General features: G+C 48.7%; 4 protein-coding genes across 4 annotated transcripts; 2 read left to right on the top strand and 2 right to left on the bottom strand.

Moving 5' to 3' along the window:
* Positions 1 to 1,369: 1,369 nt before the first annotated feature.
* FIESC28_05794 (uncharacterized protein) lies at positions 1,370 to 7,365 on the top strand (the record flags this gene model as incomplete). Its single annotated transcript, XM_031159939.1, has 3 exons — positions 1,370 to 5,064; positions 5,123 to 5,777; positions 5,974 to 7,365. The coding sequence occupies 3 exons, from the start codon at positions 1,370 to 1,372 to the stop codon at positions 7,363 to 7,365; spliced, it is 5,742 nt and encodes a 1,913-aa protein (XP_031015941.1).
* Positions 7,366 to 8,656: 1,291 nt separating this feature from the next.
* On the top strand, positions 8,657 to 10,646 carry FIESC28_05793 (uncharacterized protein; the record flags this gene model as incomplete). Its single annotated transcript, XM_031159938.1, has 2 exons — positions 8,657 to 9,563; positions 9,610 to 10,646. The coding sequence occupies 2 exons, from the start codon at positions 8,657 to 8,659 to the stop codon at positions 10,644 to 10,646; spliced, it is 1,944 nt and encodes a 647-aa protein (XP_031015940.1).
* Positions 10,647 to 10,726: 80 nt separating this feature from the next.
* On the bottom strand, positions 10,727 to 11,863 carry FIESC28_05792 (uncharacterized protein; the record flags this gene model as incomplete). Its single annotated transcript, XM_031159937.1, has 2 exons — positions 10,727 to 10,913; positions 10,962 to 11,863. 2 exons carry the CDS (start codon positions 11,861 to 11,863, stop codon positions 10,727 to 10,729), a joined length of 1,089 nt encoding a protein of 362 aa, XP_031015939.1.
* An 837-nt stretch (positions 11,864 to 12,700) lies between these two features.
* Positions 12,701 to 14,313, bottom strand: FIESC28_05791 (uncharacterized protein; the record flags this gene model as incomplete). The annotated part of the gene is made up of 2 exons (XM_031159936.1): positions 12,701 to 13,878; positions 13,926 to 14,313. 2 exons carry the CDS (start codon positions 14,311 to 14,313, stop codon positions 12,701 to 12,703), a joined length of 1,566 nt encoding a protein of 521 aa, XP_031015938.1.
* Between the last annotated feature and the right edge of the window lie 781 nt (positions 14,314 to 15,094).

Here is a 15,094-nt window from a genome sequence, read left to right as displayed (position 1 = left end):
CGTGTCGCAAGTTTGTAATACTATACGGGTATATTACAGGCAAAATAAAAATTAATGTAACTACTCTAAAGGACGTTGCGTTGCATACTCGCAAATAAGCTACGCAGCCTAATGACGAGATACTCTGTACCTTCGTCGTAGGTGATTGAACTCGACCATGAAGATGGAAAATGGCCCGTATTGACTAGGACTTGACGGCCGTCGGTGTGCATGACAACATCGCCTATCGATTGGCTTCGGGCGACCAGTTCGAAGGTAGGGAGGGACTGGTGTAAGTGTGGATTCGGTTGTCGAGGCTGTTGTTTCTTCTGTCGTGGTTTGACTCATGGAGACAGTGGTTGGCTCATGGGAAATTTCGCTGGTTGCCAAAGTGGCTACCTGGCTCTCTGCAGTCGCGATCGTTTCGCTATTGGACCAAATAGTGGCCTCGCTGGCTGCAGTAGAGGTCCCGGTCAGGAGGAAACCATCCTATGGACGAGTGACAAAGTCAAAATCGATAGCGAAGCTGGAAGAGAGAAAGAAAAAAGTCATCTTCTTGTATTCTTTGTCCAGAATTAATTGCCAAGAGTCATTCTACCTTTTATCCGCAAAACTATTGATTTTAGCCCCAGCTCAGCCTTGACTATTGTTTTCTGAACCACCTTGTAGCCAATTGAAGCTAAAGTTGTAAGCCACAAACTTCACGCCGTCATGCTTCCTTTTCTTGCTTCCCTATTTATTAAACCAAAAGAAGCTTGAAAACAGCTACATGGACTAGAATCCAGATGGCATCTTTGGGAAGAATGATGAGTGAATAAGATCAGGCAATATTGTTGATGTGGCATACAGCTACAGTGCCCCTGTCGTAGTTTTTTATCATGGCCCTCGAAATCAGATTAAAAGCGAGACATGTCCGGAAATCAGTACAGGAAGCAATAATAGGGTATGGAAATACAAGACAGTCACAATGGAAAGAGCGAATTCTTAGGATGTTTTTACACATTGTGATTGAAGCGGCCAACATTATCAGCAGGGGACCGACCAACACCATACGTTGGAGGCCAACCGACGTAACATGCAGGAGGCCGACCAACATGTCTTGTCTAGCCATTCATCTTGCGCGACACACATTTGGGCACCATGACTGCCTAAAAATTGAGTTCCCCTCTTCTGTAATTACTTGACAGACTGCACTTTCCCGTGAATCTCGTTCCTCTTCGTTCTGCTTCTTTCCGTCACTTTATTGATGATACAACGTACCACCCGACAAGCATCCGACCGAGAGAAACCGCAACACTGATCTCACTTTTTTTCTATCTCAAGGTCCTTCGATCTGTCATACTTATCCATTCCCATTGCTATCGCGCAGTAGTCTATACGCTAGATCGAGATGGCAGACATCCAGCGGCAAGCTGTCCTTCTACAAACCTACAGTATAAGCACTAACGCTTCCAGAAACGCTCCTCACGCCTTTCGGACTCGAAACCCCAACCAGCCTTGCTTTCACTTTAAGCAGGGGACTTGCAAGTTCGGTAATCGCTGCAAGTTCCTACACGACGCTTCTACCCCGCTACGAACATCGCAGCTGAACTCGGCCCACCCTCCTGGCGCTGCTCCCGATGGGAAACTACGTCAATGGAAGAGAATCCTGAACCTGGGGGACTTAGGCTGGAACTCATCGGAGTTGACAACTGCTGTTGTCAGCCGATTCTTCCAGCTAGGCCTCGAGATGATGGACGGTGACATCGGCGCTGTGCAGGATGTCATAAAGCTTCTTGCCAAAGACGCTGGGTTGGCATTCATCCGGAACCTGGCTGATGTCCACATTCCACGGGCTGACAATTCGGGAAAAGCCACTCTATGGGAGACTGAGGTCAAACCTCTATTCACCCTCATCACGCACCCTCGCGTGGTGGACTCGACTGTATTGGAGCAGCAAGTCGCGGACGTGTTCAACTGCATACTGGGAGTTGGAGGCCAACGCATGGTCAGAACCTTCAACTTCATCATTGGACTTGTCACTGGACCCTTAAGTCCTACGCAGAATGATTCCCAGATGGAGGTACTAGCGCTTTCTCTCAGCGTGCTGTCCAAAGTCATCGACTGCAACACCAGAAACATTGTCAATTCGGAATGCGACAGGCTTGTCGAGCTCTTTGCTCAGATCGTAGAGAGTAACCACGGTCAGAAAGACGAGTTCTCTCATTTACAAGCCTCCAAGTATATCGACTACATGCAACAACGATTAGGTACCGGCAAGGATATTCCAGTCTTGGATCCTAGTCGTCGTGTCTTACTCACAAGGGAAGACTTTGTGCTCCGACATGATTTGCCAGGCACACTGTCTGCTGATGGACCTCGCCACAACAATGATCATGTCGACATCACCAAGATCAAAATCATGCCTACCTACGATGAGATCAATTCCCCTCGTGCGGAATATCTTCCTACCAACAACCCCTCCAGTTGGCATGTCAAGGGGATTCGTGGTCGCCTCGATCGAGAGTTCCGCCTCATCAGAGAGGACACTGTCGGTCAGCTCCGAGATGCTGTGCGCGACGTACTAGAAATTGCCCGAGACCCTAAACACACCAAAGGTCGGCAGTCCAACACTCTCAGAACGTATACCTACGAGAACCCTCTGACTATCGACGTCAATCTCCACCGTGTTGGGGGGTTGGAGATGTCCATTTGTTGCCACCAGCTTCCAGTCGTCAGAAAGCTGAATGCTAAGAAACGAAAAGATTGGTGGGCACAGTCCAAGCGATTACAAGCGGGAGCGCTCGTATGTCTGTTCGATGTCGCCGGTTCGATGCTGTTCTGTGTTGTATCCGACACCACGATGAGGTCTAAAGACGATAAAGATGCTCGAAAAATTGACAACGACAATGACCAAGGTCATGCTCCTCATGATCAAGTGAGAAATCTTTCAAGCGATGCAGACTTTCTTTTTGTCAATCTCAAGCTTGTGGACCCGACAACAAGCGACATAAATCTAGCCCTGAAATGGTATCAGGATATCAAGTCTCACCCACCGAGGTATCTGGTTGAGTTTCCTGGAGTTTTGCTCGACTCGTTTAAGCACAGTCTATCAGCTCTTCAGAAGATGCATGACAAGCCCAACATCCCTTTCGCAAACCTGTTAGCGCCTAAAGATGATACGCCATCTGACGCTGACATTGGATTACCGCAGTATGCACGAAAGACCGGTTTTACTTTCGATCTGAGCTGCCTTACCAATGACAAAACTCCTCTCAGAATTGACCCACGGTCACCAATAACCCCACAGGCGCTCTCACTCAAGTCCAGCCTCGACCCGACACAGTCTGCTGCGCTGTTGAACACTCTGACCACGGGATTATCTCTCATACAGGGACCTCCAGGCACAGGCAAGAGTTTCACTGGCGAGAAGATCATCAAAGTTCTTCTGAAGAGTAAACAGACCGCAAAGCTTGGCCCGATTCTATGTGTCTGCTACACTAATCACGCTTTGGATCAGCTCCTTGAGCACCTCCTTGATGACGGAACTAAAAGAATTATTCGAATTGGATCTCGGTCCAAATCGGAACGGCTCCAGAATCTAAACTTGCGCGCCATCGCCAGAGGAATGCCCCTCACCAAGTCGGAGAAGAGCAGTCTCTGGGAGGCAGAAAAGGATATTCGCGAACATGTCGAGGATGGAAAAGAATTGCTCAAACAACTTGCTGACTGCCAGTCTTGGAAGGCAATCAAGTTCCTGTTGGCTTCAGAGTATCCTAGACAGCATGCTGAATTATTTGGAGAGGATCAGGACGGGTGGCAGACGGTCATTCACCAGTCAGAGATGGTCATTGATCGATGGCTTCAAAGCGGTTTACATATTGCAACAAACCCCAGACCAATTGAACACCTGAAGCGCGCTCAATTAAACAGCTTGAACAACCATGAACGGATTCTACTCCATCGTTATTGGATCAAAGCAATCAGAGATCCGATCATAGCCAAACTCGCCAGGCTCAATCAAGATTACAACGACTCTGTCAGACACAGAGACGAAATCCGTGGCGACGTCGATATGCGCTGTCTGAACGATGCAGATATTGTCGGTGTCACAACGACTGGTCTAGCCAGGAACCTGAGCCTCCTTCGAAAAATGCGATGCAAGGTCATGCTCTGCGAAGAAGCCGGTGAGGTTCTCGAGGGACATATTCTCACTGCACTCTTACCTTCCATTGAGCATGCCATCCTTATCGGTGATCATCTGCAGCTTCGCCCTCAGATACAGAATTACGATCTGCAGAGTACAAACCCTCGCGGTAAACAATACTCGCTCGACGTGTCTTTATTCGAGAGACTGGTTCAGCCTCCCCATGACACCGACTTGCGGATTCCCTACAGTATGCTCGAGACTCAGAGACGAATGCACCCCTCAATTGCCGAGTTAGTTCGCTCAACCTTGTATCCATCGCTCAATGATGCAGACGCTGTAGCTGAGTACCCTCAAGTCATGGGTATGAAGCGTCGTCTATTTTGGTTTCACCACGATCAGCCTGAAAATGCGGACGAGACCAACAGCTCCCAGAGCACGTCCCGATCCAATAGCTTCGAAGTTGACATGACCGCTGCTTTGGTCTCCCACCTCTCTCAGCAAGGCGCGTACAAACCAGGTGACATCGCGGTTCTCACGCCGTATCTTGGACAGCTACAGCTTTTGCGCCGTAGGATGGAATCCATGTTTGAGATTCACATCAATGATCGGGATTTAGATGAACTCGATGCCGCTCAGGACGAGGGCAGTGGCACTGGCAGACCACGGGGTGTTCCTCTCAGTAAAACAACTCTCCTCAAGAGCGTCAGAGTTGCGACTGTCGATAACTTCCAGGGAGAGGAAGCTAAAGTTGTGGTCATATCCTTGGTCCGCAGTAATGCCCAAGGAGACTGCGGCTTCCTCAAAACATCGAATCGCATTAATGTTCTGCTATCGCGCGCTAAGCATGGAATGTACATTATAGGAAACAGTAGCTCGTACAAGAAGGTTCCAATGTGGGCAGGTGTCATGAAGATATTGGCTTCCGAGAAGAACCTGGGCACAAAGCTCGAGTTGCAGTGTGCCAGACATCCGACTACCCCGATAAGCGTGTCCAGTCCTGAGCAATTCTTGCAGTTCTCTCCAGAAAGTGGATGTACGCTTGCATGCGACAAGAGATTGGCCTGTGGGCATCCTTGCACTGGGAGATGCCACTCAGATACTTTGCATCATGCTGTCAAGTGCCTTGCACCCTGTCTACGTCCCAAAAAAGGATGCAGCCACGCTTGTCCTCTTCGCTGCGGAGACCCTTGTCACAATAAATGCCTTGTCAAACTGGAGAATGCCATTTTGCTCCCTTGCGGGCATCGACTATCTTCGCCGCGATGTTGGGAAGCCCAAGATCCAGCGGCTGTCCGTTGTATGGAAATGGTCACGAAGGATGTGCCAGGCTGTGAGCATAAAGTGCGCGTCAATTGTCACCAAGACGTCACTACTTCCGATTACAAATGTACTTCTGCCTGCGGAAATCATCGCACCTGTGGACATAGCTGTACCAGCAGCTGCTTTCGCTGCAACACCCGTAAAGACGGAAAGATCACGGAACAAAACCACGGCATATGCAACCAGCGCTGCGGCCGAAAATATTCGACTTGTCAACACAACTGCTCTCAGAGCTGTCACGGCGATGCACCTTGTCAGCCATGCAAGGAACGATGCGAAGTACGGTGCAGCCACTCGAGGTGTAGCAAGGCTTGTAGCGAGCCTTGTGATCCTTGTGCGCAGGCAACCTGTGAGTCAAGATGTGTTCACTCCAGGTGTACGGCCCCGTGTGCTGCTCCTTGTAACTGGGTGCCTTGCTCTTTAAGGTGCGAGATGAAACTAGAGTGTGGTCATCAGTGTGAGTGATTCTTGTGATTTGCACCTTCGTCCCCTCGCTAATCATTGCAGGCCCATCTCTTTGTGGAGAAGTTTGCCCGACCTCGAAGTTCTGCCAAGTTTGTGCAACAGATGAGGTGAAATCTGTCTGTGTTGACTTTCTCGAGATGAAAGAGTATCAAGAGATAGATCTCGATCAAGAACCCTGCATCTTCCCAGACTGTGGCCACTTCCTCACTGTCTCATCCATGGATGGACAAATGGATATGGCAGCACACTACAAGCTCGACACTAATGGTATCCCTGAGCTGATACTACGAAGTTCAGAGCCGTTCGCTATGGAAAATAAGGGCGTCAAAAACTGTCCGACGTGTCGTGGACCTCTCCGTAGCATTTCAAGATACGGTCGCATTGTGCGCCGGGCTATGCTTGACGAGGCTACGAAGAAGTTCATTTCCTGGTCTAATGCCAAGTATCATTTACTTGCCGCAAAGCTTATCACCGAGCAGGAACACCTTGCCGCTATGCAGCCGACAGCTATCCGGGATCCAAAGTCTGGAGCAGTCGGAAACTTGACAATGGGAGGTTCGCGACAGAGGCAGCTACAATGCTTGAGAGAATACACCGAGAAGAGATACGATTCCATGCTCAACATGCGGAAGGACGTCGCGTCGTACACCAGCAAAGTCCAAAAGGAAGAACAGCCATTCCAGCGTGTTGCAGACCTGGTTAGGCACACCAACCTCCACCATGGCGGGCAAAGCGAATTTCACTACCATGAATCTGTTATCCAAGCGAAAGGATCGCTTCTCGCTTCTACTTTACTGTTGAAGTGCGATGTGCTAATCCTCTCTGATTTCTTTCGACTTTTGCTTGACCAGAAGTCATATCTCACTAAGCTGAATGTCAAGCTCGATTTATCACCCTTCATGCGCGATTGCGACACCTTAATCCAAGGGGCAAAAAAAGCGGTATACCCACGCGAAGAGGCTCAGGGTCATATCTTTTTTGCTCAATTGTGTGCTTTCTCCCGTTCGCTCGCCTCTACACCACCTAACCCCGCGATACCTGGAGCTGAAACACCATCGCCAACCCCGGCATCCGACCCTGGTGCACTAGAAAAACTACGAGATGAAGGCCTTGATCACGTTCAGCAGGCGAGAAGAATCGTGAAGGAGAACCAGTCCGCCAAAGCTCTCGAGAATGATATCGATGTTGCCGAGGAAGCTTTGAACGGAGGGGTATACCGTCCCGTCACAGCCGAGGAGCTTAGACAAGTCTACGCGGCATCGATGGGAGAGTTATCCGGCACAGGACACTGGTACACCTGCGCCAATGGTCACCCATTTACTATCAACAACTGCGGCATGGCGATGGAGGTGGCATTGTGTCCAGAGTGTGGTGCTCGTATTGGTGGGAGGAATCATGTATCGGTTGAAGGGGTAAGGCACGCGGTCGAAATTGAGGAGATGGCGAGGGAGTTCGGAGGTGTTCGATTGTGAGTTGATGTGTCGCGGCTATCAGGGTTGAGGATTTGATAATAATACACATGAAGAAATGACTGTGAAACTGCGTAATTAGAATTTATCATACTTTCTAGCTTTAAATGAATTAATACGTAAACTACGTTGCCTAAAAAAATTAGTTTCCAACCTCAATGTGTCAGAAGCTAATATTCTTAATTTGATCCTATATTCAAACATTGGTGGACATTTCCGCAGTCCTGTTTGTATGCGTTGAAAGTTTATCTAGGTGGAGTTGACCAATTGAAGAGCAGCGATTGCGGGCAAAATGTAAAAAAGAAACTCCGGTACAGGGAATCGAACCCTGGGCTCCGCGGTACTGATCCCTCAGGTTATGAGAGCGCGAAATGTTAGCCACTACACCATACCGGACGCTAATTGGTTGAGAGACGAGTCTGCAGTTGGGTTCCATGTAGCAAGTTACGTTTACCAGATTGCTTTCATCCATGCTATAGCTCAATTTTGATCCGAGTTGGTTCAATGACTGAACGTGACGCGGCGAAGGTTTCGTCTCACTCAACGTTGAAGCCACAATTCTTTTCGACCAATCAATAAAAGGGTCTCACAAATGAACTTTTGACTTAATTGTTCATGCAAATGACAGAGAGTTCTCACATGCATTTTCCATTTGTCTAAATACGGGAATCATTTACCCGCCTTTGACATACCCGGAACCCTGAACCCTGGTCCCCGGGTCGTGGTGGGTCATATCCGAGACAGCCAATTGAGAACCATAACCATTACTGAGTAATCAGTCAACTCGATCTCAAGACCGACCTTCCTATGTTGACACCATCTCCAGTAGCCTCAATAACACAAAAGTCAGTTGCTAGCTCATCCAATGACCGATTAACATGTGATTCTTAAAAACTGCCGCCATTCGCTCGGCAATCCCGGTTCACAACAACAAGCCTGGCTAACACTACCGACCCATTCCTAACCGAGTATAACTTCAACCCACAATACCAACCCACATTAACGTTTGTCCGTTGGAACTAATCCTGCAATGGAGCAATGGTCCGGCTCCACGTCAGTCATGTAACTCACACTCCCCTCTTTAATGCTCCGAGTGAAGACTAAAGACCAATCGGTTAGTAGGGATGGAGGGAAATTAAGAGGTGGTTGATGCGCTGTCTTTTGGACCCTGGATTCTGTTCTGCTGTTTTTTGCTCTTTTATTGAAAGAACGTCTGGGACGACTGATCGAAGCTAGATATTCTGTTTAGTTCTTCTTTTCTTTCCTGTGCATCGATAGTCTTGATACTCTCAACATGCGCGTCGCCATCATCGGGGGCGGCCCATCCGGCCTCGTCCAACTCAAAACCCTCAAAACAGCACACAACCACTTCCCCTCCATCGAACCCTTCGAAGTCAAACTCTTCGAATCATACGATAAACTCGGCGGCGTCTTCTTCCACCACGTCTACGAAGATGCCGAGCTCGTATCGTCCAAATTCCTAACTACATTCTCCGACTTCCGTCCTCGCCCTGAAGACAATGACTTTTTCTCTTCGGAACGATATAGGGAGTATCTTGAGGAGTATGCCACGCATTTTGATCTTTGGAAGGATATCCATCTGAGTACACCTGTCATTGGGATAAGGAGAGGAGATACAAGTGAGCATGTTGTTAAGTATAAAGGTCCTGATGGGGAAGAGGTAGAGTGGGAGTGTGATGCTATCGCTATTTGCTCAGGCGTCCACTCAAAAGCGCACATCCCCTCAATCCCTGGCATCGAGCACGTTCCCGAAGTTGTTCACTCATCATCCTTCAAAACTCGATCGCAACTCGGCGAAGGAAAAACAATCATGGTTCTCGGCAGCGGCGAAACAGGATGCGACATGTGCCATCTCGCCATCACATCACCTACCAAACGCGTAGTCTTCTGCCACCGCGACGGCTGGATCGGAGCGCCCAAACGTGCACCAGGTCAAAGATTCTTGCCGTGGCTGTTCGGCGATGAAGATTTCGAAGAACCGCAGTTGCCGCTTGATGTTAGTCAAGTCACGCTTTTTGATAGCATGTATGTTCATCCTATGGTGAGAGATACCATGATTGTCTGGGACTATTATCACTTTTTGGCTCTGCCTGCTGGGTGTTGGATTTGTGGTGGTTCAGAGTATGGTGTGGATCAGTGGGTTGGACAGGTCTTTAGTGATCGATTCCATGCCTCGAGATGTAAGTCAAATTACTTGTCCTGTTGGAACATAGCTAACTAGTATAGTATTCTGGAACAAGGGCTGGCAACGTATCCAGAACAACGTTTCCACCCCTTGGAGACCGACACAATGGCCATTAACGACGCGCATCCGTCAATTCTTCTTCAACACGGCCATCAAACCAGCTAAGCGCACCATCGACGTCGCACCTTTCCCATCGCACTTTACACCTGATGGAGTAGCACACTTCCCAGACACTGGCCGTCCAGAAGCGAAACTCATCCAAAAATCAGTCGTTAAACCAGACATGGTTATTCTGGCAACTGGCTATGTTCCACACTTTCCTTTCCTCAATACGGACTACAACGCTGGTCGTGAAGCATACCCAGTATCTCACGATGCGCACGTTCGTCAGATCTGGTCTACCGATGATCCAACAATCGGCTTCATTGGGTTTATCCGTCCTGGCTTTGGCGCTATTCCTCCTCTGGCTGAGATGCAGTCTATGCTTTTCACCACTCATCTTCTCAACCGTGTTCCTCGACCCCTCCTCAAGGATGACGAGTGGCATTACCGTGTGATTCACGCTCCCAGTGCTCGTGTAACATATGGCGTTGAGCACGATAGCTACGCGTACCAGCTGGCTAAGGACATGGACATTGCTCCTTCTTTCACAGATATCCTCCGCATCGCGCTTTATACACCCAAGGGCTGGCGACTACCGTGGATCTGGGCTGGAGGTGCCGCCTTCAACACCAAATTCCGCCTCGTCGGACCATGGAAGTCTGATCGCGCTGCCGAGACTCTTACTGGTGAGCTGTGGGAAACCATCTCTCGCCGCCACGGACTGTTTGGCAACGTCCCTATGGTCGTTATACCAGTGCTTTACCTTGGTGGTGTCAACCTGTACTACTATATGCACACTTTGTTCTGGGGTTCCTTGGCTAAGCTGGGTCTCTGCAAAGCGCCTGTCCCTAGGAATGATGTTAAGAGAAAGTTTGAAGAACTTGCTCGGATGGAACAGATGAAGCGGGTACAGGACGCTAAGATGGCAGTTAGTATTAACGTCGAGGAGGTTTCCTCTGACGATAGCGATTACTAGGCGCTGCAAAAAATGGTATCAAGTTGGTCGAGATTTAGAATGAATAAATGTATCAAGCACCACTAAAGACTCGTCTTTCGCTATACCCCAGCACTTACATCCACCAGAATCTTGACATGGTTATCCTTGTCGTTAATAAGCGTTGAGAAACCCTCTTCAACAACCTTATCCATCTTAATGACCTTAGTAATCATTCCCTCAGGTGTAATCTTGCCATTCGACAAAGCATCAATGACCTCTTCAAAATCCCCAAGAGCATACGTCGCACTACAAAACTGTCAGCATTGGTCCCTTGGCACATTGAGGACAACTTACCATCCAACATAAGATCTCTCTCGGAACACAATCTGATTCATGTTCAACTGCGCCCTATTCTCCCACACAGCGATATTCACCAATACCGCCCTAGCCTTCAAGCAATCAAACGCCGCATCAATGGCATGTTGCGAACCCGCAGCGTCAAAACCAACATCTGCACCCATTCCTCCCGTTAACTTCCTAACGTTCGCCACGACATCGTCTTTCGTAGGATCGAAGACGTGATGAGCACCAAACTTCTTTGCGAATTCTCGTCGTCTGGAACTGACTTCGCTAAGAATAATGTTCTTACATCCTCGTCCGATAAGAGCTTGAACAACAGCGAGACCAATCGGTCCGCCGCCCACAACAAAGGCTGCGTCACCTTCTTTGTATGGTGAGATTTTGATAGCGTGCCATCCGACAGCGAGCGGCTCGACAAGAGCGCCAACTTCAAGGGAGACGTTGTCGGGGAGCTTCTTGACAGCATCTTGCGGGACGACAGTTGATTCAGCCAAACCTCCACCCCAACCACTCAGCCCAATGAAGCCATTCTTGTCGCAACAATTCACGAGACCACGCTTGCACGAACCACATTCATTGTCGTAAATGATAGGCTGCACGCAAACGCGATCACCCTTCTGAAGACGTGTGACTTCACTGCCAACTTCTTCAACTATGCCACTAAATTCGTGACCCAGAGTAAGTGGTGCTGTCTCGCCAGTAATGCCGTGTGGGGAGCCAGGTTTGGGAATGAGGTTATTGCCACCAAGATACTCGTGCACATCTGTACCACAAATACCACAGAACTTAGGCGCGATGCGGACCGATCCAGGCTCCAAAGGCTTGAGAGGAATAGATTCTAGACGAATATCCTTTTGGCCATGATAGCGAACAGCTTTGATAGATTGCGAAGACATATTGAAGTTCAGTTCATGAGTAAATGGTAGAAGACAGATTGCAGAGGAGAAGAGGGGGTTTTATGCAAGCAGTAAACAATCACCCCCTCGGCAACACGAAGCTGTAAACGTGACGCAGATGCCAGGTTCCCCTCATTAACAAGTCCAGAGATGGCAATGCGAAGTCACAAAGTATAAATGAAGTGTGATGATGGGCTGATCGGATTACTGTGTTTGGTTTAGATCGATCATGAGAGGGTTCCACGAATGATGGGACGACTTTGAATGCGGGGAAGAAGAGTCTAGACTCGGGTTTGGGGACGGATATAAGCGTGGGGGTTTGGGTAGTGGTATGTTAAGGTCTTTTGACGGGATTTGGTGAGAATGTAGTCATATCAGTTGACATTATTATATTATGTGGTGTGACGTTGTGAGCTTGCTGAGATAATGGAATTAATTTTGATGGAGCGACTATTGTGGTCATTGTGAGATAAGCTGATGAGAGTGAGTGTGATTGTTGAAGTAAATGGATCGGGTAAAAATTAAATTGAATGTATAAAGTTGACAGCGACAAGGTGATGGTATGCAGGAATTAACAGCTGGTTGTCAACACTTCAAACCCAGTATCGACCTCAGCAGGGTTAGGTTTCACCAGGAATTAACATGTCACATATCATCAAAAATAGTTGAGAAAGAAGGCAGACATTTATTCATAAGATACATAGTCGTTCATTGATACCTTCATCTCCACAAGCAAACGCTTTCCATATGGACCAAGTCCAATACTAATTGACCTCTTTTATAACCTCCTACCCCAAACCCCATGACCTTCCAGCGCACGGAGTCTGGACCCAATGCTTACGTCGAATAAGGCTGGTAAACAGTACCATTCCTCTGCGCCTCCCGCAAAAGTCTCTTGTTGGACCTGGTAAGCCAAATCTTGAGAACAATAGCACAAGCACTAGAAGCAAGACCAAATGCCATCATACCAATGAAAGCACTAATGTAGCGAGGCTCCTCCTTGGCAACGAACATGAAAGGCGCAGTGAAGTTACCAATCTGAGACAACAAGTTGCACAGAGCGACGGAAACAGCTCGCTTCTCGGGTGTCTTGGCCAAGGCACCGCTGACATAACCCATGATGAGAGGGTTGGCGATGTACATACCGCCCACGTAGATGAAGGAAGCACCGTAACGAGCGCGTGCGTCGGTGGTTGCGAGACAGATGATGAAACCGGAACAAGCAACAGCAACGGGGATGGCGTAATGCAGACCTCGCTCCTTGACCTTGTCGGAGTGCCACGCGTTGATGTAAGATCCGATGGCAGCGAAGATGTAGGGTGGTGCAGTAAGGACGAGAGCGATGACAGGACCGTAACCCCAATCGGCGGCAAGACCACGAACAATTGAAGGGTAGAAGTTGGAGAATCCGTAGGCAGCGGAGATGGTGATGTTCATGAGAGTCAGGATGTAGAGCTTGGGATCGCGGACAGCAAGCTTGAGTCCTTCCCATGCACCAGTCTTGGCTTCGGTGGTAGAAGGTCGATCAGCAATGACACGAGCAGCAGCGACCTTTCGCATGTCCTCAGTCATAGTCCACATCGCACTTCCAGTAGTAGAGGTGGGATAATCGGGGATGAACCAGATGCAAATCATAGCAGAGCCAGCACCTGCAGTGGCAAGGATGATGAAAAGCCACTGCCAACCTGCAAGACCGTGCGCTTGCTCAAGAGTAGCGTAGGTGGCCGCGGCAATGAGACCAGCGGAGCAGAAAGCAATAGTCTGAGCAGAGTAAAGAATAGCCATGCGGAAAGCAATCTCCTTTCTTGTGTACCAGCAACCAAGAAGGTAAATGGCACCAGGAAGAAGAGGAGCCTCGACAAGACCGAGAGCGAAACGAACACCCATGAGACCAGAGTAAGATGAGACTCCGACAGTAGCAACACTGACACCAGACCAGACAATGGCCATGAGACAGAGGTAGATACTGGGTCGGATCTTGGTGATGAGCATGTTACTGGGAAGTTGACCAAGGACTAAAATTGTTAGCGCAGTCACACTGATAAATTGACAGTCGACTTACCGTAACCGAGAGAAAGAATAGAAACAGCAGACGAAAAGTTGGATCCGACAAGGCCCAAGTCCGCATCAAAAGAACTCAATCGCGCATGACCAATAGAAGCTCTGTCAAGATAATTGAAGAAGTAAAGACACCAAACACAAGGCATGAGCGTCATGTCAAGACGTCTAACAATCTTCTTCTCCAGCTCTCGCCAGTTCGGAATTCCCAGAGCATCAATCTGCTCTTCAGGACTGGGAAGTCGGCCTTCATCTTTCATGTAGCCTTCTTCCACGGACGCAAGTTCCTTCTCAATAGCTGAGGCGTCATCGGCCTTGACATCTCCTGTGGTGTTGGGTGCAGGAGCTGCGACGGGAGCGTCACCGCCTACTTTCTCATTGGGAGTAGCCATTGAGAATAAGAAGTAAAGAATTGGAGGAGGTGGCCCGGGTATGCTTAACAAGTAGATAGTCAAAGCAAAAGGGCAGAGAGGGATGAGAGGCACAGACAGGACGAAGAGTAAAACGGGACCCAAGTTTTATAACCACAGAAACAGTCTAAAACCCCGCATCGCGGTCACCGTCCGTTCTCCATCCCATCCCCCTCAAGCCAAGCCTCAAGTCCGGGGGACCAAGAAAAACAGCGTCGAGGATGAGAGTTGAAAACTGGGGATGGAGGGTCCGGTCCCTCAAATCTGGGGCCCCATATAATGAGGTTGGCCGATAATGTCTTACCGTTGACGATCCCCCGGATACAAGTCCGTGTACTTTAAAAACACCGTCATTCTGGTCGCGGATTAAAATCTCAGTGATGATGTCTGATGTTGGAGGCAAAATTGGCGTTGGAGTTGGTGAGGCTCTTTGTTTAGTCTGCGGCTCAGGTTGAGGCTCTTGAAGGGGAGGACACGCCGCGGTTGAGGCTTCGGGGACATGGCCTGATGAGGATAAGTGGTTGGGTCTACGCCTAATTATGCTTAGTTCTAAGCGTATGCCTCCTCAATTGACCTTGACTCCAAATAATTAATTAATTCTTCAAGACATGCATCTTCAATTGTTTCGTGAATCTATTCTCAAGTGCAACATCCAACATCACAACAGTCAAAATGCGATCATCTGTACTTTTGCCATCTGCCAAGTTGTCCGTTCAAGTTTATCACAATTGCCAAGTTTATTTTCATTTTTATTATCGTATGA

This window comes from Fusarium coffeatum, assembly GCF_003316985.1.
Source record: "Fusarium coffeatum strain FIESC_28 chromosome Unknown BRIP53273_contig_125, whole genome shotgun sequence".
Lineage (NCBI taxonomy): Eukaryota > Fungi > Ascomycota > Sordariomycetes > Hypocreales > Nectriaceae > Fusarium > Fusarium coffeatum.
This window is presented reverse-complemented; position numbering and strand designations above follow the sequence as displayed.